Below are 24,213 nucleotides of genomic sequence, written 5' to 3' on the forward strand. Positions count from 1 at the left end.
GCTTCATGATCATCCGGGAACCCGGGGCATGTGCCATCCTTCCTTCTCTGGCTCTGGCCCTCAGGCCAGGGGAGGGCAGTCAGCTGGGGAATACTTTGTCCCAGTAGATCTGGAGGATGAAAGAGCTTAATGAGTGTTGAGAGAATCCGAAACTCTAAGTTCAAACAGAAAAAGACACTGGAGAGGCGGTTTAGACAGTGCATGAAGAATACCTTTCTAGAAAACCCCTCTGTCTGTGAAAGGCCGAGGCCCCATGTGCCTTATCTATGCCCATGGCTTGGCCTTCCTGAGCTGCCAGGGCAGATGAACACTGCCAAATATCCATCACATCCTCGTTAAAAGTAAGTAAACACAGGATGTCTGTGTTTTTTTAAACCTATCTGACTAAAACGAATGCAGTACTGTTATTTTGGAGAAAACACATTTGAAAATATATATCCCATCTATTTACTTTATTTCCAGTAAACACTAACACATCTGCTGACTGTGTGACAGATTCACACTCCCACACGCTCCAGGCCACCCAGAGCTTCTGGGAGATTAGTTTATTCCACACTGGCAGTCCCTGGCTAAGCCAGCTCTTATATCCTGCTCTCCCAGCCCACGTCTCCCTTTTCTACTCCTCACTCTTCAGATGACCTTTCTTGCGCTTTCCTGAGCTGCTGGGAGTGCCTCTGAGTCTGTCTCTCTGCATCCCAAAGCTTCTGGGGGTCATTGTCCCTCCCCGCCCTTCCTGTTCTGAAGGTTTGATATCCGTCATCCTGCCCTTTCTCACCTTTGCCACATGTGGTTATATAGACAATCTCTTTTGTTGTGTGTGTATGTGGCCATTTCTCTGGCTCTTTTTTCATTCTAACTTTTGGATAGGCCCATCTCCTGTTCTAAGAAATAAAGAATCCCTAAATGGTTCTAACTTTTCAGTCTACTTCCGCTTCTCTGAGTGCTTCTGTTGCTTCTGTTTGGCTCCTTAGAATTTCCCTTTTTTCAACTCTCTGTGCTCAGCCTTGGCCTTCTGGGTCACTTTCTTTTTATCTGTCACCTGATAACTTGATCTTCTCTGTTTTGCAGGTTCTTGCGACTATGGAAAGACTAGAAAAAGTGAATAGCTTTCAAGAATTTGTTCAGATGTTCAGTCAATTTGGAAACGAAATGGTGGAGTTTGCACATCTAACGGGAGATAGGCAAAATGTATGTATTTACCGTGTTTTTAAACTCAGATACATGTTTACTTTTTAGTTTGGATAGAGTCAGCATCTGCAGTTGTTCAGGTTGGTTTCTTTGCTTATTAAATCTATGACTCTGATCTTGAAAATTTCATAAATAAGCCAGGATGAAGTAGATGGATCCCTGTGTCTTTCTGCACACTTGTTCAGTGTGTTCCCACCCCAGGTACCACACAAGGTCAGACAGTCTCCAAACACTTGTTTTTCGTATGTATTCTTTCCTTGTTTTGTTTTTCTGTTATAGTAATCATGTTACTTGAATAGTAATAACCCCAGCCATGATCAGTTTGCCTAGTCTGGGGGTCAAGGACTTAAACTCCGAGATCTGGTTTCACTCTCAGGGCAGCCCTCTGACAGAAGTCCTGTCATTACTGTTTCGCATCTGAGGAAACGTGCCCTGCGAGGGTGATGATGCCCTTTCCCAGGGTCACTGTGTGGAAGACTGAGCTCCGTCACACGTGGTTCTGAAGCTGTGGCATGACGGCGGCTCTTCACAGGCCTTGCCCCGCTCGGAGTGTAGAGAGGCGGAAGCCCATGTTAGTACACCCATGACTGGTTCTGTCTTCTTGGGTGTTTATGCTTGAGTCCATCTTGTCAGGAAGTTCAGTAGGTCATAACTGACTGGTTTTTGGGAATTCTTCTGAGTATTGCCACAAAGGATACTCTCTCAATTCTTTTGTGTGTTTTAAATATTTATTTACTTAAAAACAGATTGACAGAGAAGGAGAGAGAAGGTGGGAGGGAGAGATAGATAGAGCGAGAGAGAGAGCTTCCATTTGCTGGTTCACTCTCCAAATAGCTGCAGTTTCTGGGCCTGAGCCAGGCTGCAGTCAGGTCTCCCATGTGGGTGGCAGGAACCCAAGTATGTAAGACATCATCTGTCTCTTCCCAGGCACATTAGCAGGAAGCTGGAACAGAAGCAAAGCGGCCAGGATTCAAGCTCTGAGATGGAATACCAACCATGCCAACAGCAGCTTAAAGCACTGTGCTACAATGCCCGCTTCTGTTAGCTTTGATGTGCGCTTTCATGTTGTATCTGGTGCTGGGAGATGGCATGCTGGGCAATGGCCTTGCTCTGTACTTCCGAAGCTGGCTTTTTAGACACCTTACTGTTGTTCTGTTCTGCCAGTCCCCCTTCCCCTCTTTCTCTGCTGTCCTTCCTCTCCCTTTTTTTTCCCTCTCTTCTCTTCCTCTCCTGCCTCCATTTATTTATTTATTTAAAAGACAGAGTTAGAGAAAGAGAGAGAGAGAGAGAATGCTTCTATTTACTGGCTCATTCCCCAAATGGCCCCTGGCCCAAACCAGGAATCTGGAACTCTATGAGATTCTCCCATATAGGTGGCAGTAGTCCATCTGTCACTGCTTTCCAAGGCACATTAACAGGGAACTGGATAGAAGTGGAGCAGCTGGGATATAAGCCAGTGTCAGTATGGGAAGCCAGAATAGCAGGCAGTGGTTTAAATTGCTGCACTACACCACCAACCCCAGCATGTTTTAATAAAGTGATTTTTCATTCTCTTTTTTTTTTCACTCTCTTTTTGGCTTCTTCCTCCCTTTTTCTTCTGTAAAAATCACTGGCTTGTATATTTAGAACAGTGACAGCTTGCCATCTAACGTCTTCTGACCAGTTGGGCATTCACGATGTGATTCATAGGTTCCACAGCTGCCATCCTTGTTCCCGAACCAGTTCCTTTTCTGGATAAAGCTACAACACTTTCACCATTCTTTTGATTTGTAGTTAGGAATTTGCTTTGGAGAACTTTTGTTTTCTCCAATCTTTATAGCGCTATGAGCCAACATTTTAAAACTTCTGTACACTTGGACTGAGTATTTTTAAAATTTATTTCACCAGAGAAGGGGCTCTGAAACTTGCTAGCAGCCATTTGGGCATCTTTGTGTTTGATGAAAATACTCATGAGCATTTTCATGCAATGTATATCCAATGTTCACATGATCAAAATACTCTGGCTGTAGGCCAGTTTCTTTTCTTTCATTTTTAAAAATTGTTTTGAAAGCATTGCAGAGATTTTCTATTGACTGGTTCACTTCCTAGATGGCTGCAACAGCCAGTTGCTGGACCAGACTGACACCAGGAGCCAGGAGGTTCTTCTGGGTCTCCGACGTGGATAGCAGGGGTCCAAGCACTTGGGCCGTCTCCCAGTGCTTTTCCTAGGCACATTAGCAGGGAGCTGGATTGGAAATGGAGCAGCTTTAACTGCTATGCTGCAGTACCATCCCTGGGCCAGTTTCATTTATTAAGGAAATATTCTTCAGCTGTTTGGGGATACAATCGTAAAGGGAGGACACAGAAACCTCGGTGTGGCTTGCAGGTTAGTGTGGTTTGGGGAGATGGATAGTTAAACAGAAGTGACATTAGCTGTGCTCAGAGAACACCACAGAGGCCAGTGGTGGATTAGAGTCGGCAAGGGGCAGCAGTAAAGGAAGATAAAGTCACTTTCAGTTAGGCAAGGCATAGAATGGTTGCTTCTGTACAGTGTCCACTTGGATGTGAGAATGTCAGACCACCAGAATGTGTTCTGCCCCATGCTGGGACTTCTGTCAGGGTCTGAGTTCCTGGCCAGGCCTCCTTCTGAAGGTCAGCTGCACCTTTCATTCATACTGGGTTAGTGTCTAGTAGCACTCCTCATCCACTAAGGATACATTCCATGGCCCCCAGTGAGGGGTCAAAACCACAAATTGTTCTAAACCTTAAGTACACTGTGCTTTTTTCCTCTGTGCCTTGCCTCATGCACATAGTAGCAGACTGAATCTGTCTGTCCTAATGCCTTGGTGTTTTCCCTTTTCATTGCTGCTCTTGTATTCTTAGTAGTGCATTTCATTATTAAGGAAAATAAGGATCATTCGAGCATAAGCATTGGGATGCTGTGGTGACCAGTGGTCAGTGTATGCAGCACAGATTACACTGGCCTAAGAGATGGCTCATGTCCTGTCAGGATAGTGCAGAATATCATCACGCTGTTCAGAATGGTGCATAACCCAAAACTTATGAATGATTTATTTCTAGAATTTTCCACTTAATGTTTTTGCAGATAAAGGGATAGGGACTACTGTATTTAGATTTAAGCAGTGGCACTTTACAAATTTTGATCATTTTTTCACTTAATATCATTGAATTTTTGAGTGTTATTATTGCTGAGAAAATGCTTTTCCAAGAAATTGGATTATTCTCCTGATCCTCAACTACCCAGTATTTTTTCTTTTTTTTTTGTTTTCATTCCTAGGATTTGAAAGATGAAAAGAAAAAAGCAAAAATGGCAGCAGCTAGGGCAGTTCTTGAAAAGTGTACAATGATGCTTCTCACTGCTTCAAAGGTAAGAAACCTCTTGTGTTTTAAGTAGGAAACTCAACTAACTGCATCTTAAGTTACATATTGCACATTTTCCAAAAGATCAGATTGCTAGTTGGGAAGAGAGGCCTGAGGAGTCAGATTTCATTTGATGTTTACAAGAGTGTTAACTTTCTTCCCCAACTCCAGTCAGAAATGCATCTGAGCGCCTGCCTTGCCTGAGCATCTGAGCAGAGCCCGCTGTGTCTGTCAGGCACTCTGAATCAAGGCCCACCTGACACACTTACTCCCTGCTCACAGAGGAGCCAGGACATGTGCCCTGGAAAAATCTGGGCGAGTCAGGATCTGCTAAGTTACCAGTAGAACACGAAGTCAGCCCTCAGCATGTTTATTTTGTAAATTCATACCTCTGATTCATTTTTCTGCTTTGCACAAAATTATCAATGAAGAGCTTGTATTTCCAGACTGCAGTTGGCCAGGAAATTGGTACAATTCAGGAATGGACTTGTAAATAACTCCTTAGAAGCCTGTTTAGAGTTGTCTTTTCTTCTGAGAATGATTTCTACATGCCAGAATCAGTGAAGCCTCAAACACAGACGTCAAAGAGCCCACTTGGAAGGTGCTGTTCACATCTGGCCCTTGAGTTGTTTTTCATTTATATCTTTTTTTTTAACCACCATTACAAACCAGTTCTGATCCTTTTCCTTCTTCCTTTTTGAGTCCTTGCATGAATAAGGTAGCATTTTGAAATAGTTTTAATTTCAAAGAAGAGAGGGTTTCCCCATCCAGATGTGGTTCGACTGTTGTGGTGTTGTTACAGGTGTAGTTTTGCACTCTTTGTCTTTCACTTAACCTTGCTGTCGCTTTTTACTCACCCTGCTTCCACTTTAGTGAGGAGAGGCAGCTGGGGGAGCCAGGGACCCAGGAGTTTTGGGTAAAGAACCATTTTTATTAGCATGAAATGTTCTCTGTCAGATTTTGTGTGTTAGAATGTGGGTTGAATGTTAACATAAAAACGTGCCATTGTTTTGAAGACGTGTCTGAGGCACCCCAATTGCGAATCAGCCCATAAAAATAAAGAAGGAGTATTTAACCGCATGAAAGTGGCATTGGATAAGGTCATTGAAATAGTGACTGACTGTAAGCCAAATGGAGAGACTGACCCTTCATCTGTCAGTGTCTTTACTGGAATTAAAGAATTCAAGGTAAGAATAAAGAGAGCACATGTTTACTTTTTCTGTTTTTAATGAGTATCATCACCAAATGTAGTAGGAGCTACATGTAGTAGCATCCAGGAGCTTCTTCTGGATTCCCCATGTAGGTATAGGGGTTCAAACACTTAGGCCAGGCACATTAGCAGGGGGCTAGACTGGAAGTAGAGTGTCTGGGACTCAAACCAGTGCTCATATGGGATGTGGCAGCTTAACTCACTGTGCCTTAGTGCCAGCCACCAAAACTGTTGCTATTACCTCCTTCACAGTATTGAGGAGGCTGGGAATCATGAGGTTCACCTGCTGCCCAGTAAGTGCTGTGTTGGGATTTGAAACGAGGCAGTGCAATCCCAGGAAATTTGACCTCACATCCAAAGTGGAAAGACGGTGCAGCTGTTCTTTGGGAACAGATACCATGTGAATCAGGAGTGGGGATTCTGGAAAATCATCCAGTGTAATGTGCTCATTTAGCAGATGGGATAGCCAAGGTCCTGTGAGGTGACACCCTATACTAAGCGGTACCTACTTCTCTCACAAAGTGGTGGCAGGGATCGTTAGCTTCCCAGCTTACTGTACTTTTCTAGTTCTGTGACAGTCCAAATGGGAACATGGGGTGAAAGAAAGCAAGAGGAGGGATATTTCTTTTTAGGTTTGGTTGAAAAGTACAGTGACAGGGATGGACACATTTGTATACAGAGAGTGGGGGCGTGGGGAGAGAGATCTTCCATCCACCGGTTCACTCCCTGAATGACTGTCCCCCAGCTGGGGCAGGGCCAGACTGAAAATAGGAGCCAGGAACTAGCTTCTCTCCCATGTTGGATGGACTCATGACCATGTGTATCCTTTTTGTTCTTAGTTGAATATTGAAGCTCTTCAGGAGAATCTTTACTTTCAGTCCAAAGAGAACCTTTCTGCAACATTGGAGGTCATTCTGGAGCGTACAGAGGACTTCACTGATTCTCCCTACACCAGCCACGAGCACAGAGAGCGCATCCTGGAGCTGTCGGCGCAGGCGCGAACGGAATTGCAGCAGCTCATTTCTGTGTGGATTCAAGCTGTAAGGACTTTTTTCATCCAAGTAAACCCTATGTAGTATTTTCCAACAGTTTCGAGTGATGTGGAAGCTGGTAACGTCGTCATCAGGAATGTGAATTTGGTGCAGTACAGGAAGAGGATGTCTCATTCTTTTTCCTCCTAGTTGGCCAAAAATCCCTGTCCCAGTGCCTGATGTTTCCAGGCCTACCCAGTCTGGATTCTGTGCCACTATCACCACTTTCCCACAAGGGTCAACTTTGAAAAACCCCTCAAAATGCTTCCTCAGAGTGGAGAGTAGAGGAATAGACCCCTACCTACAGGTTCTTCGTGCCTGAGGGAGCCATTCTTATATATACATGATTCTTAATTCTGAAGACAGCTGCTTTACAGATCCCTGCTAGAGGACACTTACTGGGGGTAAGGTGCAGTGAAGGCTGTGATAGATCCAGTTGACAGGTAAAGGATTTTTCACACTTGCACAGTTTCCTAGATTAAAATTAGTGGGTAGGCAGGTAATGAACCTTATTACATAGGTTGTTTAAAACAGGAGAGACATATGGACAAGATTGGCAGAAGCACAGTAAGATAAATACGTACCTTATGTCTCAGAATGGGTGCATTACAAAATGGAGACAGGCTAGGGATCCGGCAGTGTAGCCTTGCGGCTGAAGTCCTCTCCTTGAACATGCTGGGATCCCATATGGGTGCCGGTTCTGATCCCGGCAGCACTTCCCATCCAGCTCCCTGCTTGTGACCTGGGAAAGCAGTCAAGGATAGCCCAAAGATTTGGGACCCTGCACTTGCATGGGAGACCTGGAAGAAGTTCCTGGCTCCTGGCTTCAGATTGGCTAAGCACCGGCCGTTGTGGTCACTTGGGGAGTGAATCATCGGATGGAAGATCTTTCTCTCTGTCTCTTCTCCTCTCTGTATATCTGACTTTCCAATAAAAATAAAATAAATATATATAAAAAAAAATGGAGACAGGCTGAGAAATGTACTCATTGGTACCACTTATTTACTACTTGACCCTGGATTACGTCAAGCAGGATTTAACATGTTACACAACACCCAGCAAGGACAGAACAAATGTGGACGAAAGCTGTGGTGGTAAGGGTGAAGAGGAGGGATGAGTATGGCTGTGTGTGGAGAACAAAGAGTAGACATGAATCACAGATTCCTTGGATGTTTTCTTGACATCACAAAAGTGCCAGCGTTCCTATGGGCAGGGAATCTTGCCCTAGAGTGGAGTGGTGTCGAGAGATTTGAACACTGTTTTAGTGTTTTGTTCAGTCTGAATGACCTGTGTGATTTCTAATCTGAACATAAATTGCTTCACCGATAAATTTTAAGCTCAACATTTGATGTAGAGTTTTCTTGTGTTGGGGTTCTGAGCCTTTCAGTAATGAAGTCAGCAGACATTATACTTCACATATTTCACAAGCACTTGTCTCTTATTTTGCATTCTAGATAATTTTTTAAAAGATCAGTTTGTTTTGATTGGAAAGTCAGTTATGCAGAGAGGAGGAGAGACAGAGAGGAAGATCTTCCATCCACTGATTCACTCTCCAAGCGGCTGCGACCGCCAGAGCTGAGCTAATCCAAAGCAAGGAAACCAGAGCCTCTTCCGGGTCTCCCACTTGGGTGCAGGGTCCCAAGGCTTTGAGCCGTCATCAGTTATTTTCCCAGGTCACAAGCAGGGAGCCTGATGGGAAGCAGGGCTGCCAGGACATGAACCGGCACCCATATGGGATCCCGGCATGTGCAAGGCAAAGATTTTAACCTCCTAGCTACCGTGCCAAGCCCAAGATAATGCTTTCATTAATTCATTTTCCCCCGCAGCAGTTGCTAATGAATGTGTTCTATATGCCAGAAACCAGAAATCTAAGGATGAATAAGATATTTTGACAATGTAGGCAATTGCTCTTTTACAGTTATAGAAAGGATGACATAAGGATAAAAAGCTCTGTAAAATGTCCCAAGTGAAATACAGACCATGCATTGAAAGGGTTTGAAGCAGAATGAACTTACACGTAGATCAAGAAGGTTTCTCGAAGGCATTGACATGTAGCTTTGAGTTACGAATTCAAAGTTAATAGCTACTACCTTCCACTTAGGTATTATGGATTCAGTGGTGAACAAGTCTTCAGGGAGCTTTTATCGGCTTATTGGGGGAAGACAGGCTTAATAGTAGTTAAAAATTTTGTAATTGCATACTGCGTGTTTACTTACAGAAAAGATTAGGACTGGGTATTAAGAGGGCTCATACATGTTATACATGTCTATACATGTTTCCTCACATATCTGTTGATCTTGTATTTTGCATAAAGATTGCCTTATAGCAGAGAGTGTATGTATATACATATATTTCTCTAGATAAAACTGTGTAATGGGGGCAAGTATACCATGGAGATACATCTTAACTTCTGCATAAAAGATGGACTTCCAATGAAACTTAAATATATCTTGACAATAGAATGCTAGACTTTATATCATTGTCTATACCTACAATGGTGTGATACACTTAAATAGCAGAATGATGGACTTGTGGCTGTTTTTGAAGGACTATACTGTTGTCATAGTATGGGAAAATAGTGGCAGGGAGGGAGGAGAAGAAGGGGGAAATCCCGGAGTGTAAGGAACTGTATCATGGAAAACAAAATCTATCTATAGATATAAAAAACAGGGCCCAGTTTAGATTGGGTGATCTAAGGAAAATTTTTTGTAGTTTCTTAAAGATGAATACAATTTTCATTTTAACTAGAAAAAGGTTGGAGAGACAGGGTGGGTATGTGGTACAGCAAGGTAAACTGATGACAGAAATGTGCACATCTTTTATTAGAATGTCTGGTTTCAGATCCTGGCTTCACTTCTGATGTAGTTATCTGGACTGATTTCAATTTTAACTAGATGAGGAAGGATGAGACAAGATGGATGGCACAGCTAGTTAAGGAGCCACTTGAGACATCACTCGTGATTTGGGCTACCTTGCCTCCGAGTCCTGGATTGTCTGCATACTGTGAGGCAGTGGATGATGTCTCAAGAGCTTGGGTCTCTGCCACCCATGTGGAGGTATTTGAAGATTTGAGGAGTAAATCATTAGATGAAAGATCTATCTCTATTTCTGTCTCAGATTATTTATTTGAGACCCAGATGAACAGGGCTAGTTGGAGGGTCCATTTGCTTGTTCACTCCCCAACTGGCCGCAGTAGTCAGGGCCAGGGGAGGCTTCAGCCAGATCCTGGAACTGCATCTGGTTTTTCCATACAGGTGGGCAGGAGCCCAGGAATTTGACTATCTTTTTGCTGCTTTCCCAGAGAGATTAGCAAGGGACTGAACTGGAAGCAGAGGTACCGGGACAGGAAGCACCCAGTGCTCCAGTGGTGGTTTGTATAACTCGCTGTACCACAGTTTTGCCTACCCCCCTTTCGCTCTTTCTCTGCCTTATAAAGAAAATAAAAGTAAACAAATAAGCAAATGTAAAAGAAAAAACGAAAAGCTAGACTTTCTAAGCAGAAAATTAAAAATTAGCTTTAGAACTGATGGATTTACTAAAGAAAAATTGGTTTTAAAATGTCATATGTTTATATGTAAAGATTAAAGTAACTAAAATTCTATTTTCGGAGTGATATTAAAGTTTAATTTATAGTTCAGATAAAATTGGAATTAATGGTTTAAAAACAGGAAATAATGTTGTATATACTTTTAAAAATTTTCAGCAAAGCAAGAAAACAAAAAGCATTGCTGAGGAACTAGAATTATCTACTTTGAAAATCAGTCACAGTCTCAATGAACTTAAGAAAGAAGTAAGTATAATTTTATATTTCCCTATTGTAGTTCTTTGCTAATTCTATGTGATGTGATTTGTATGAAATGCGTTAGTACAGTTCCTGTCCCCCCAAAAGATGGTTCTAAAAGTTTTCCTTAGAAATTCTTTGAGGGCCCGGCAAGGTGGCCTAGCGGCTAAAGTCCTCGCCTTGAAAGCCCCGGGATCCCATACGGGCACCGGTTCTAATCCCGGCAGCTCCACTTCCCATCCAGCTCCCTGCTTGTGGCCTGGGAAAGCAGTCGAGGACGGCCCAATGCAATGGGACCCTGCACCCGTGTGGGAGACCTGGAAGAGGTTCCAGGTTCCCGGCTTCGGATCGGCGCACACCGGCCCGTTGTGCTCACTTGGGGAGTGAATCATTGGACGGAAGATCTTCCTCTCTGTCTCTCCTCCTCTCTGTATATCTGACTTTGTAATAAAAATAAATCTTTAAAAAAAAAAAAAAATTCTTTGAAAAGTTGTATTTGAAGTCAGCATTTTGTTAGTGCTGTCATTCTCAGACCTATGCGTGGATGTTCGTGGCCACCTTATTCATAATCGATTCCAGGCACTCTTATGGTAGAGGTGGGCTTCCTGATGGATTTTTAACCTCTGAAGCTAAATGGCCACACCTTGAAGAATCCTTGCGCAGATTAGGGAGGTGATGTGAATAAAGCTCCTATTAGGAAGTTGCTCAGAGCAGGAACTTCATGTTTGTTCTCTGTGCCTCTCTTATGAATCGTCCATGACTTGGCCCCAAAATCATTTGTAAGAGTTAGTGACCACGGCAAGTCACTCAGTTTCTATGGTGCCGAAGGTAAAGAGCTGCCTTTATTCTCTGAGGCTATTCTGCATAAACAGAAGTCTTGTAAAATTCTTACATGGCGTTCATCTTCCAGAGCAATGTGAATTTTGATGGTGTTGTGACTGCAGTTCTCATTTGGTTGCATGAATGCAGGTGACCCTATTGTTTATTTTATCCAAATTCTGTCGTTTCAATTGACATTGGATTACTTCCCAGAAAGAAGAAATGACTCCTTCCAAATGTGCTTAACTCAAAGTCAGATTTGTCTTGTAACTATGTTATTAAAAATAATTTTTTTCTAGACAGCCTCAAAATAACCTGCATACTGACACATACTTAAAAAAAAGAAAGAGGCAGAAGAAGAAAAGCTTTTTGGAGTTGATAGTGTCAAATAAATCTCCATGGTTTCCGTTAGCCTCTGTCCAGTATTTCTCCCGGAACCAATTGTTCATTGAATTAGGTAGTAACATTTTGAATAGTAGGTATGGCTATGCAGTAAAACCCTGTGGAGGACAGGAATTAGTTCTGCTTGTCATATATGCCCAGCCACTTGTATGTGATCTGTCATGATATAAGTGTTTAACATTTTCTTGAGTAATTTCCTGAGACTCAGATTGGTACTATTCAAAATATATTGAAAAAAGGTATTTAATAGTCATGGACTGCCATTTTATTTTCCTTTTAGTAGTAAGATGACAAAATTGTTGATAGCTGCTCTATTTCTCACCAAGTGTAATAGAAGCAGGAACATTTTTTTTTAACTAAGAGAGAAACTATATGGAAAAGAATTGGTTGATAGTAGGGTGGAAAAAAAAAAGAACCTGGCTGTTTAACCGCTTCCTGGGTGGCCATTTCATTTCCTATCAACAGCAGTACTGTACTAACAGATTGTTAATTGATTGTGTAACCACTCAGGCCGTTGAGAGGGCTGGCAAGTTCCACAGCACCACACACACACACACAACTTCTGCGCCGCAGGCATCTTTGCAGGGTCTCCCCCACCAGCTCAAGAGGGACTGTTTCAAGGGTTTTACTCCTCAGTTTCTGAAGTGCTCAGGAGAGGCTCAGCCACAAAACCTTGTTTGTTTTCTTTCCTCCACCAATGTTCACCCACCACATCTGCAGCTTCACAGTACAGCGACACAGCTGGCCGCAGATCTCTTAAAATACCATGCCGACCATGTGGTTCTGAAAGCATTAAGACTCACTGGAATAGAAGGAAACTTGGACGCTCTGGCTGAATATGCCTGTAAACTCTCTGAACAGAAAGAGCAGCTTGTTGAGGTGAGCGATCCCTTTGGCTGCTTGAAGAAATGGCAGTTTTATGAGGGAATATTAATATGAGTTTTTGGTTAACTTTACCGTGAGCCTTTTCTCCTTCTGTTTGCAATCTTAAAGGTGTAGTGTATGTCTGTTCTGTTCTTAGAGGAGTCTGGCTTCTAAGCAAAACACAACCAAATCTTGCTAGAATCTACAAAGGTATATCCTATTCTCTTCCTTAAGCACGCCGACATGAGACCTTTGAGTACAGTAATGGAGGTATTTTGTGTGGTGTAGTTTGAGTTTGAAACTGTCAGTCTCAGCAGGAAAGAGACGATGGCCCACTCAACCAGTGAAGAGTCGAGAGTAGCTGGGGACAGTGATAACAGACCTGTTCCCCGCCAGCCCATATCACTGGGGCAGGGTGAAACTTGGAAGCTATTCAGAGAACCACCTTGGCAAGTTGTGATTTTAGAACTAGGCATGTGGCCAGCCTAGGGTGACCCTGCATGAGAAGTGACTGGCAGTAGACAATATGGGTCAGTCTCCCAGAGCAAAAGGCGGATTTGAGCACAGAGGAGAACAGATAAGAGACAAAAAGAAAACATCCAGCCCACTAGTTTCCTCTGAGTTTTTCCTGTTACTTTATAATTGCAATTTGGCCTATTAACCTAATGGTTGATATTCTGAATCTTCTTCCTGTTGAAAATGTCAGGCTTCTGGTAGTTTTAAGAAATAAAAAAAAAAAACATAAAACAAGAGACCCTTCACTTAACCCCTGTGTATCTTATATGTATGGGATCTATTGTCGCCATTCTGTTTATAAACCTCCTACTGCAGTTGTAGGGATACTTGCCAATCTTAGGAATCCTTTTGCAAATCTTCATCACAATGAGCAGGCTTTATTTTTTTCTAATTATCTCTTAAAAGCCATTTTCTCTGACAAGACTCTTTATGCATTTTACCAGTCTGCTTAAGCCAGTGTTGTCTCCAACAGAAGATGTGCTGAATTAATTTATCATAAGTGGAAGTAGTATTGTTGGTTTGCTGAAAGAATATGTAGCCTGAAGATTAGTTCAGATATCATTAACTGTGACTCTTTGGATAAGTAACTCTAAATTTCTTCATACATAAAATGTGTTGGCATTACTGGATCCTTTCAGAGATTTCCTAGTTCTAGTGTTCTGTCATCGCTTTCCCATGATGGAGTACAAGTAGAAACAATAAGCTGTATGTAGAGACGTGCCAGCGATCATCCAGTATTGTAATAACTTCTCAGGAATGTGAAGTTTTGATTTTACAGGCCTCAATAAATCTCATTTATAACATATTATATCCTCTTAGTTCATAAAATACTACTGTGTACTGTGAAGGGTGCGAAATGTGGAAGTTCAGTTCTAAACATGTTTTCTCATAGACCTGTAGATTGCTGCGACACGTGTCTGGAACAGAACCTCTTGAAATAACCTGTATACACGCAGAAGAGACATTCCAGGTGACTGGTCAACAGGTAGGATCACAGCAGATGTTCCTTCTCTATTATCTCTTCTTTAAATGTCCCAACAAATTGTGAGGAAGAAAAGCAGAACTGGTTCTGTGTAACTGGAAGGTGATGGAAATCTCTTTGTTAGTGAGCTGGAGCATGAGATTATCTGCTCATCTGATGCCCTGGAAAGTGGCTCATTCAGCAAACACCTTAGTTTATAGCTACTTATAATTGATTTATTTAAGAGACAAGAAGTATGTATAGAGACAGATACATTGTAGACTGCTCTAATTTGCTAGTTCACTCCCCAAAGGCTGTGGTGTTGGAGAGCCCAAGCAAGAACTTGGTAACTCATTCCTATTCTCCCACTTGTGTGGTGGAAGAAACCAATGGCTTGACTTGTCACCACTGCTTCCTAGGGTGCATGTTAACAGAAATTGGGACCTGAACTTGGAAATCAAACCCAGGTACTGCATTTTTGGATGAGGCTGGCCTTATAGGCAGTTTACCAAATGCCTGCCTCCTTTTTATTATTATTACTATTATTACTGTTATTATTATTATTATTTGAAAGAGTTGCAGAGAAAAGGAGAGGCAGAGAGAGAAAAAGAGAGAGCAAGAGATAGAGATCTTCCATGTGCTGGTTCACTTCCCAAGTGGCCCGAGCTAGGCTGATCTAAAACCAGGATCCAGGAGCTTTTTCTGGGTCTGCCGCATAGGTGCAGGAGCCCAAGAACTTGGGCCATTCTCTACTGCTTTCCCAGGCCATGAACATGGACCTGGATGGGAAACAGCACCTGAGATAGGAATCAGCACCCGTATGGGATGCCAGTACTGAAGAAGGAGGGAGGCATAGCATCCTATGCCATGATACTGGCCTCCTCTATATGTATGTTAAATGATACTTTCACAATGATGATTGCTTTAATGTGTTTGAAAATAATTTATTATTTACATAATAAACCACAATAATATTTGAAATCTTCACAGGCTTCAAGTTAATAATTCCTATGGATATGAAACAGAAAACAAAGCAAAATAATTGTTAAAACATTGCTGGTAGGGTTGGCATTATGACATAATAAGGTAGACTGGTGTCTGCGATGTCAGCATCCCCTGTGGGCTCCTGCTTGTGTATTGGCTTCTCTGCCTCTTTTTAAAAATTTTTTTAAAAGATTTATTGGAAAGACAGATCTACAGAGAGAAGGAGAGACAGAGAGATCTTGCTTCTACTGATTCACCCCCCAAGTGGTTACAACAGCCAGACCTGAGCTGATCTGAAGCCAGGAGCTTGTTCCAGGTCTCCCACATGGGTCAGGGTTCCAAGGCTTTAGGCCGTCCTTGACTGCTTTCCCAGGCCACAAGCAGGCAGCTGGAGGGAAGTGGAGCAGCTGGGATATGAACTAGAGACCATATGGGATCCTGGCACATGCAACGTGAGGACTTTAGCCACTACACTAATGCGCCAGGCTCTGCTCCACTTACAGTTACCTACTAATATGCCTGGAAAACAGTGGAAAATGATCCAAGTGCTTGGGTCCCTGTTGCTGCTTAGCAGATCTACATGAGGTTCCTGACCCCTGACTTTGGCCTAGGATCATAGAATCCCTGTTAACATCAAGTGACGAAGGGAGAGCCCAGAGGGGAGTGTGAGGTCAATGTGAGGGCCTAGGCATGGAAGTGTTGGCCCACAGCCAAGTGCAAAGTGTTACCTGGCAATACCCCTCCATCATGGAGGCTGTATGTTCAGAGAGAAGACAAAAAAAGTTTTAGTGAACATCCAACAGTCTGAAACAATTATTTATTTATTTATTTATTTATTTATTTATTTATTGTTACTTAACCATTTGGTGATGTGTGGAACTACTGCGATGATTCTGCCCATGTGTATTTTGTGAGAAACAGTGAATGATAAATTTCAGTTTCTTTTATTTTTTTTTTAAGATTATGCTTATTTGAAAAGCAGATTTACAGAAAGAAGAGAGAGATCTTAGGTCCACTGGTTAACTCCTTCAAATGGCTGCAGTGGCCTAAGCTGAGTTGGTCTGAAGCCAAGAGCCAGGAGCTTCCTCTAGGTCTCCCATGTAGCTTACGCACCCAAACTTAGCCATCTCTGCTGCTTTCCCAGCAAACTGGATTGGAAGCTGAGCAGCTAGGACTAGAACTGTTCCTATGTGGGCTACTAGTGCTGTATATGTATGTGTATATGTATATGTACCCTGTTGAGCCATCACATCAGCCCCTGAACTTTAGGTTTTCAGCTATTAAATGGAAATGATGCTTTTTTGGGAAGAGCAGTGGTTTGTATGTTTCTGAGGATTGTACCTAATACAGTGTCTCAACCATGTATCTTACCGTGTACTTAGGTGTATATGTCACTGTTGGTAACTCAAGCACTAGTGCTTACCTACCTACTACTCCTACTCACTGCCACTGATACTGCTACCATTTTTACTAGCATAGATAGTATATTCAAAGAAAACATTTTCAACTGTGACCAGTGTTGTGGCATAGAGAGTTAAGCTGCTACCTGTAAACAGTTGAATTTCTCGTTGGTTCTAGTTGGTGTCCTCACTGCTTCACTTCTACTCCAGCTCTCTGCTAATGCCCCTGGGAAGGGAGTGGAAAATGGCCAAACTGCTTGGAACCCTGTCACCCTGTGGGAGAGCCAGATCAAGCCTCTGGCTCCTGGCTTTGACCTGACCATTGTGGCCATTTGGGGAGTGAACGAACAGGTGGAAGAGCTCTCTTGTCTCTCTGTCTCTCCCCCCCTCCTAAATCTGTCTTTCAACTAAAACATAAATCTTTTTAGAAGTGACTCTTTGAATTATGTCATAGACATATGTTTATTGAATAAAAATAATTGCTCCCTAATACTGGTTCATATATAATGAAGCGTACTATTTATCTCTAGATCACATTATAAGACAGACAGGTGGGATTTGTTATTGTGTTGACCACAGCTCTCTGAATTGCCCAACATGGCGCTTTTGTATGGAAATTGTCTCATGGTCGTTGAGTAAATTAAACCCCATGAACTTCTGTGTGGTCTCCCCTGTGAGTCTCAGGGGCTACACATGCGTATTTTGTGTTTCCTTAGATCCTTTCAGCTGCTGAGACATTGACCTTACATCCATCTAGCAAAATTGCTAAAGAAAACTTAGATGTATTTTGTGAAGCTTGGGAATCTCAAATTAGTGACATGTCCACACTGCTACGAGAAATTACTGACGTGTTTGAAGGAAGACGAGGTGAGAATATTTTTCATATATTGAAGATATTTCATATATTGAAATATCTTGTGATTTTTCATGTTGCTATTTTAGTGTCATACCTCAAATACAAAAGTATCTTATTAAAGGTCAACTTTTTTTTATAGTCACATATCTTCATTAGAAAAATCAGTCAAATAGTATTTGTCTTTCATTTCGGCACACGAGCAGTAAAATTTGTCATGTAACACTGCAAGTGATTTCTCTGAATTAATATTAACATACTAATTTTCCTGTTGAGTTGAGGTCATTTTTATGTCTTCTAAACTGTTTTTTTTTTTTTTTTTAGTTTTAGTGCAAAAGCTCTTGTGTAATAGAGTAAGTCTGATTTAATTCTACTAATTTCATCATGAAATGAATGTAGTTATTTGATTTTTGAATTGCTTTCCTTCCGCTTGGATGGAACCTTTCCTTGCTGACCACATAAACTTGGAATATTGCCCGTGGTGGGTAAGTTCATTGGTATCTCTGCAACACGTAGAGTAGATGAGACACTGCAGAGGAAGGCATTTTTTTTCTTTAATTTTAGCTGGGAGTTTTGTTTATTTACCATTACTCTTTATGCCTTTTTATTTATGTTCGTGTGTTTTTATGTGTTTTCTCCTTTCGAATGGTTTCTGTTAGTGTTAAAGCATGCTTCTTTAAAAAATCAAATATCATTTAAAACCATAATATCAAATGATACTTTTATTTTACTGATTATGAACATTGGAACATTTTCTGTTTTTAAAACGCTCACTTGGAATAAATGTTCATTTGCTTACAGTGCAGGGAATGCTAGATTTTGTAGCTGTAATGTCATTTGTAAAGTATAATAAATGCTCCTGCATTTAAAAATTTGTGAAGTAACTACTTTGAATGGCATGTCATTTTGATGCTCCGACCAAGTTGCATGGGTTTTTACAGGAGGCCAGTTTCATGTATGCATGAAAAAGTAAAGTGATATGATTGATCCATGCTTAAGGAAGAATGCGCTGTCAACTGTAGGGGTAATCAGGTGATGAAGAGAAAGGCAGGGGGTGCCGAAAGGACCCTTGACCTCATGGGGCTGAAGCACCTGCCAGGCTCAGCTCTGTCTCTAACAGCTGGCAGGATAGGCCCTTCCGCACTCTGGGCTGGACTGTCCTCCACTCAGTGATCTCCGGGGCTCCAGCCAGCTCTCCGCTTCTGTGAACTTTGCCTAAAGCACTTCTGGGCTCTGAGAATGAAAACGTCTCTGTGACTCCTCTCTGTCTGCCTCTATTTCAAGGCCAGAGAAATATTCTCTTTCTCATTTCTTTTTGTTTTTCCTTTAAAAAATGGGTGTCATCAGCTTCTGAAAATAGGAGGGTTGAAAGAGTGCCAGAAAGTGGCCCTGTGTTTCTCTGGCATGTCCTGGATTGGATGTGTAGTAGTGAGGTTTGAACCAGCACTTTGAGGCTTAACCCACTGCTGCAGTACCCACTCAAACTAGCTACCTTTTACATGCACAGTGGTCACGTGTAACTGGTGAATTCTAGATTCAACAGTGGAGTTGCATATGAAATTTTAAATATTTGTGTAAACCACCTAACCAGTGCACACTGAATAGTCATCCGTGAGAAAAGGCATGATTCAATGCTCTTACTTTTTTTATTATGTTGAACTTTATGAAATTGATGTTCATGTGATTTCATGTGACTGAATATTAGTAACTTCATACCTGTTCTAACTAGAAACACTTGTTTTCCTTGAAGAAGCAATTGTTCAAATCTTGTCTTGATTTTTTATCAGAGATATCATGAACTAGTTTAAAAAATAGTGTTTCATCTGTTGTGCCCTGTTTGTATAATGTGAGAGTGAGAAGATTGCAGCCAGGACAGGATGAAGTGGGCACTGCACACCGCTCCCCTCCCTCGCTTACTGTGCTTCATGCCATGGGTTGGGGCACAGACCCCCACACTGTGATTTGCCTTATTTTGTCTTCCTTGCTCGTACATGGGGGCTGTTTCCTTCCAGTAAGAGAATGCATTCTGAGGTTAGTTATAAGTGGTTTGGTTTGGAACACAGATTACAGAAGACTGCATTCAGAAGAGGCAGGCTGCTGTGTAAGGAGCCCACTGTAAATGAGCCTGTCAGTGCAAGCTAACACCTGCAAGGTGCTGTCTTCTCACTGGACCTTCACACAGGTGGAGATTGCTCATCATGGGTGACTTAGGGATGCAGCTATCGATGGTTTCCATAACCAGCCAAAGCACAAGTTTATTTCTTCTCTTTTTAAAAGACAGAGAGGAGAGACAGAAAGAAAGATCTTCTATCTGCAAATCTACTTCCCAAATGACTGCAATGGCCAGAGCTGAGCTGAGCTGTTCTGGTGTCAACAGCCAAGAGCCTCCTCTGGTTCTCCCAGTGGGTGCAGAGTCCCAAGGCTTTGGGCCACTTTCTGCTGCTTTCTTAGGCTATAAGCAGGAAGGTGAATGGGAAGTGGAACAGCCACAACATAAACAAATGCCCAGATGGGATCCCGGAGCATGCAAGGGGAGGATTGGTCAGTGGAGCTATCATGCCACATTCCCAACAAGTTTATTTCTAAATCACTTATAATTAATAGACTAAATTATCAAAACTAACATAATAACAGTTCTGGTTATTTGAAAATTGTCTAGGTTAAACGTGAATAACAGAAAATATGTTTATGGAAAAAAACGTTTAAGTTATGTGTGTTATTTGTAGGAGAGAAGTATGGCTACCTTTCACTTCCAAAGACAATGGTAAGTAGAAAATTACATGCATTTCAGAGTCTTCCCTTTTTTTTTCTTTGTTTTTAAAAAATTTATATATTTTTATTGGAAAGGCAAATGATTTATGGAGACAAGAGACAGAAAGAAAGATCTTCCATTGGCTGGTTGACTCCCCAAGTGACCACTATGGCCAGAGATGAGCCCATCCAAAGCCAGGACCCAGGAGCTTTTTCCATGTCTCCCACACGGGTACAGGGTTCCAAGGCTTTGGGCCATCCAAGGTGAAGATTTAGCCATTGAGCAATTGAGCTGGGCCCACATTCCAATCTTTAAAAAGTCATTTCAAAGGTAGAAAGGCAGTGGACAAGAGAAACAGAGTGCTTGTTCTGCTTGGCCTGTTCACTCCCCAGATCCCCTCATTAGCTGAGACTGGGCTGAAGCTGAAGCTGAGAGTTGAAAACTCCATCTGTGTCTCCCATGTGGGTGGCAGGAACCCAGCTACCCGAGCGCTCACTGCTGCCCACTGGGGGCTACCTTAGCAAAACGTTGATATGAAACCCAAGTTCTTTGCTATGAAATCCATAGGCTAAATGCTCATCTAAATACTCGGCTAAATGCCCATTTCCATTTTAGGTGTTTTGATTCCGAAATTTAGATTATGCTACTGATACCTGTTATTCTGTACCCCATTTCCCTAAATACAAACATTTGATATTATGGAAAGATTAACTAGGATAATAAGTGTTGGCCATTCAGAGTTGTTATTCTGAGTATCAGTCTTGATAAAGCTCATTTTGTTTCCATTTCTGTTGGATTTAGAGGTATGAGAAAACAAATAAGAAAATTTGTGATAAATAAGTAGTTTTAATGTAAGTCAGAGGTTTTGTTCTCCTTATCTTGGGTCTAGTTTGCATGGTCACATCAGAATCATTCTTGGCACTAAGAGCTTTCATGTTTTCTGTACAGAGGTAAATGTATCAGGTATATGGAAAGGTCAGAGTGTCATTTAACTTAGCAGTTGTTCTAAGGCCCCTCTGGGGAAAGGAAATCCTCATCTTCTTGCTGATTGCATTTTAATATTATTCATGTTACCCAGGTGACATTTTGATGACCTTAACAACTTGTTTGTAGAGATCGTTTCATGGAAATTTGTAGTTTTGAATAAAATGCAGAATATGGAAAGCAGAAATGGTGGTAGAAAAGAGACTCAATTATCAATAAGGACCACTCTTCTAGAGCCACCAAATATCATAGTAACTCTAACTTCAAAAGTAGAGAAAAATAATGAGCTGTGTAGAAGTGATTTCTCAGCATGAAGTAATCCTGATGGTAAATGAGAAAAATAAAAATATTAGTATATTATACCCAGTTGCTAAATTACATAAAAAGGATCATGTATTCAGTATCAGTGTGTGGCTAGTGGCTACCATGTTGGGTATTACAACTTTGAACTGACACAGAAAGAAGATGTGTAGAGAGGGAAAAAAATGATCATTTTAGTACCAGAGTGGTAAATACCAGAAAGGGATTATTACAGGACAGAACATACAATAGAAAATAAAACTCTTAAATCTGGGGCTGTAGAAATGACCCTGGGAAGGGTCAATGGTTTAGGGAAAGAACAGAGGGGCATATAGTTGATGTGGTCTGAAGAGAGCCATATACTGAAACACATCAATGCAAAACTGCAAGTAGCTAGTGAGAGAGCAGTCATGACGTTGCAGACTAATTCTGTAGCCTTTTTGGAAATAGTTTCTATGCTGTTAGCTGTGTTCAGAACAATTTGAAAGTATGCGTAGAAACTTTTTAATTTTTAGCTTAAAAGCTGGTCATATAGATCACAACCCACTGGGATTAAACAAGTAAGGACAGATGAGCTGTTCTTGTGCATGTTGTGATTTAGGGCTGCCACAGAACAAGTATCTCAGGTTGGAGCGGGCATGAAGGGACTTTTAGAAGGTCAAATGGAACAAACATGGTACTGAGCTGAATAGAGCTTTCATGTCAGTAACATCATTTTAGAATCATGAACCATTCTCTCAGCTGGAGATAGCACAGCTAATTATATCCTGAGAAAACTGTAGATCTCTTCTTTAGAAAGCAAAATTTTAACCTGATGTTGTTTCCAAGTCTTCTTTTCATGACTGAAACTGATGTATCTGACTACATATCAAGCAGAGTCCACTAGATGGCAAGCTTGGTTATGTTATCAAGTGGTTTATTTACCTTCAGACTATTCTTAACTTTCAGACAGGCTTTATCAATTGCTTTGTTGTCTGCTAGACCAAGGGAGGAGATAAAGACGATGCGCTTCTCCGAGGAGGAGCCAGAGGGATCACTGACCATCTCCATACCTTTCTAGCAAACATGAAAGTGTTCTCGTGAACCTGTGTGTGTGTGTGTGTGTGTGCGCATGTGTAACTGCATGTTCACTTTGTACCCTCTCTGTCCACTTTCTACTCTTTCACTTCACCTGTCTTCAGCAGTATGCATCATTGCAAGATCACTGAAGTGCCGATCAATGAGCCTTTAATCCTATGGGAGAGGAAAAGGGGGAAATTGAAGCTGTTTTGTGAAACTGGTGACAGAATAGCTGTTTGGAAGTAACAAGTCAGGATAAAAAAGGGAAACAAAACAGTAGTGCAGAGTGTGCGAGATCTTTCTCTTATGTCTTCACATGTATATTCTGTTTTATTATAATTTATTGTACCTGTGTGTGTATGTGACTGTGTACCCAGTGTGTCTTTGTATAATTTATATTTTCAATGGAAAACATGACTCTCTGCATCTGTTAGTTTCCATTTCTTTTCTAACGCTGGCAATTTTGGAATTCTTACTCCACCAATGGGGTCTATCCTCTCCAGAGAAATATAGTTTCCACAGAAACATTTCTATGGGTGGTGCTGTAATCTGTGTTGGTACTCAATTCTTTAAGTAAATGGGCATCTAGGGACCTAATTGAGATAGGACATTTTTCTCCCCTTCTAGGAGAGACACTTTCTGAGTTTCAACTAGTTTATATAAAAACAAACTTGTTCTTTCAAAAATAGAAACCATGAAACACTGACTTACAAATTACGTACTGAATTCCAAGTATGATCTCCTTATAACCTGGGATTTGAGATTAGCAATTGGGATGTCAGTGCAACTAGCATGTTGAGGTTTCACCTTCAAGAGTCTGAATCTTAGAGTCAGAATGTCAGGAGAGACATGGCATGCAGTGGTTGGTTTAAATACATTATTTCATAAGGACGATTTCACCATTTACAGTAACCGTGTCACCATTGGAAGGTCAGGAGGGTTTGAGGAACATAGGCCCTGGATTCTAGAGTGCTGCAGAAGGAGTCTGAAAGCCCTGGAGCCCTTGTGTGAAGACTAGAGCAGCTGTAGCTGCGGAGGCCACTGGGGAGGTTCCAGAGCTTCATCCTGTCACTGCTCCAAAGCTGAACTCTCCTCCTGGGGCAGTGTGTGCAACTGGTTGCTTTAATTTAAATTACATAATATAGCTGCATATTGAATATGTTGAAGTTGGACTGTATTTGAGCTATTTTATGTGCTTTCTATAGCTGTTATATTTCTTCGCATTTAAACATATCACTTTTTAAGATAACGGTATCTTTTTGTTGTCACAGAAGAATAATGCAAATCTCAAATCCCTGAAGACGGACAAGCCTGACTCTGAGGTAAGAACTTTTCCTCCGTCACAGTCTTACCTCTAGTTTTCCTTATGCCAGTAACGACAGAGGTGTTGTGATTGCACGTGGGTCTTGTAGGAGCAAGCCAGGGTGGCACGGCTTGGACTGAAGCTCGGGTTGCTCTCCTCCGACGCCGACTGCGAACTTGAGAAGTGGGCAGATCGGGAGAATGACATTGTTCGGCACGGGCGCAACATGTCCAGGATGGCCTATTCTCTTTATTTGTTTACTAGGTGAGTAAGGCTTCATTTTGAGTTTTTGAAATCAGTTTAACAATATCTGATATCAAGGAAAAGTACCAAGTGAATTCATTGAGAAGTTGGAGTTGGCATCAAATCCATGGTAAACACAGTTTTTATGGCAGTTTACTTAAGTGAGTGCAGCAGGAAGATCCATCCGTTTAATCAGGGTTTAA

At 41.7% G+C, this 24,213-nt stretch overlaps 1 protein-coding gene across 3 annotated transcripts in view; it reads left to right on the forward strand.

The window, feature by feature from the left end:
• CTNNAL1 (catenin alpha like 1) overlaps nt 1-24,213 on the forward strand; it is a 52,453-nt gene that overhangs the window by 22,378 nt on the left and 5,862 nt on the right. For 2 of the 3 annotated variants that reach the window (XR_009246621.1, XM_012925728.3), the window contains exons 4-14: nt 1,069-1,188; nt 4,466-4,555; nt 5,565-5,735; nt 6,598-6,798; nt 10,493-10,579; nt 12,512-12,670; nt 14,064-14,156; nt 17,233-17,383; nt 20,096-20,133; nt 23,736-23,786; nt 23,877-24,031. Coding sequence is in view for 1 of the 3 variants with exons in the window: in XM_012925728.3 (XP_012781182.2) it covers nt 1,069-1,188; nt 4,466-4,555; nt 5,565-5,735; nt 6,598-6,798; nt 10,493-10,579; nt 12,512-12,670; nt 14,064-14,156; nt 17,233-17,383; nt 20,096-20,133; nt 23,736-23,786; nt 23,877-24,031 (1,316 nt within the window). In the remaining 2 variants the exon portion in view is untranslated. The remainder of the gene's footprint in view (nt 1-1,068; nt 1,189-4,465; nt 4,556-5,564; nt 5,736-6,597; nt 6,799-10,492; nt 10,580-12,511; nt 12,671-14,063; nt 14,157-17,232; nt 17,384-20,095; nt 20,134-23,735; nt 23,787-23,876; nt 24,032-24,213) is intronic. The other variant, XR_009246622.1, reaches the window with a different exon arrangement.

Source organism: Ochotona princeps, chromosome 14 (assembly GCF_030435755.1).
Source record: "Ochotona princeps isolate mOchPri1 chromosome 14, mOchPri1.hap1, whole genome shotgun sequence".
Lineage (NCBI taxonomy): Eukaryota > Metazoa > Chordata > Mammalia > Lagomorpha > Ochotonidae > Ochotona > Ochotona princeps.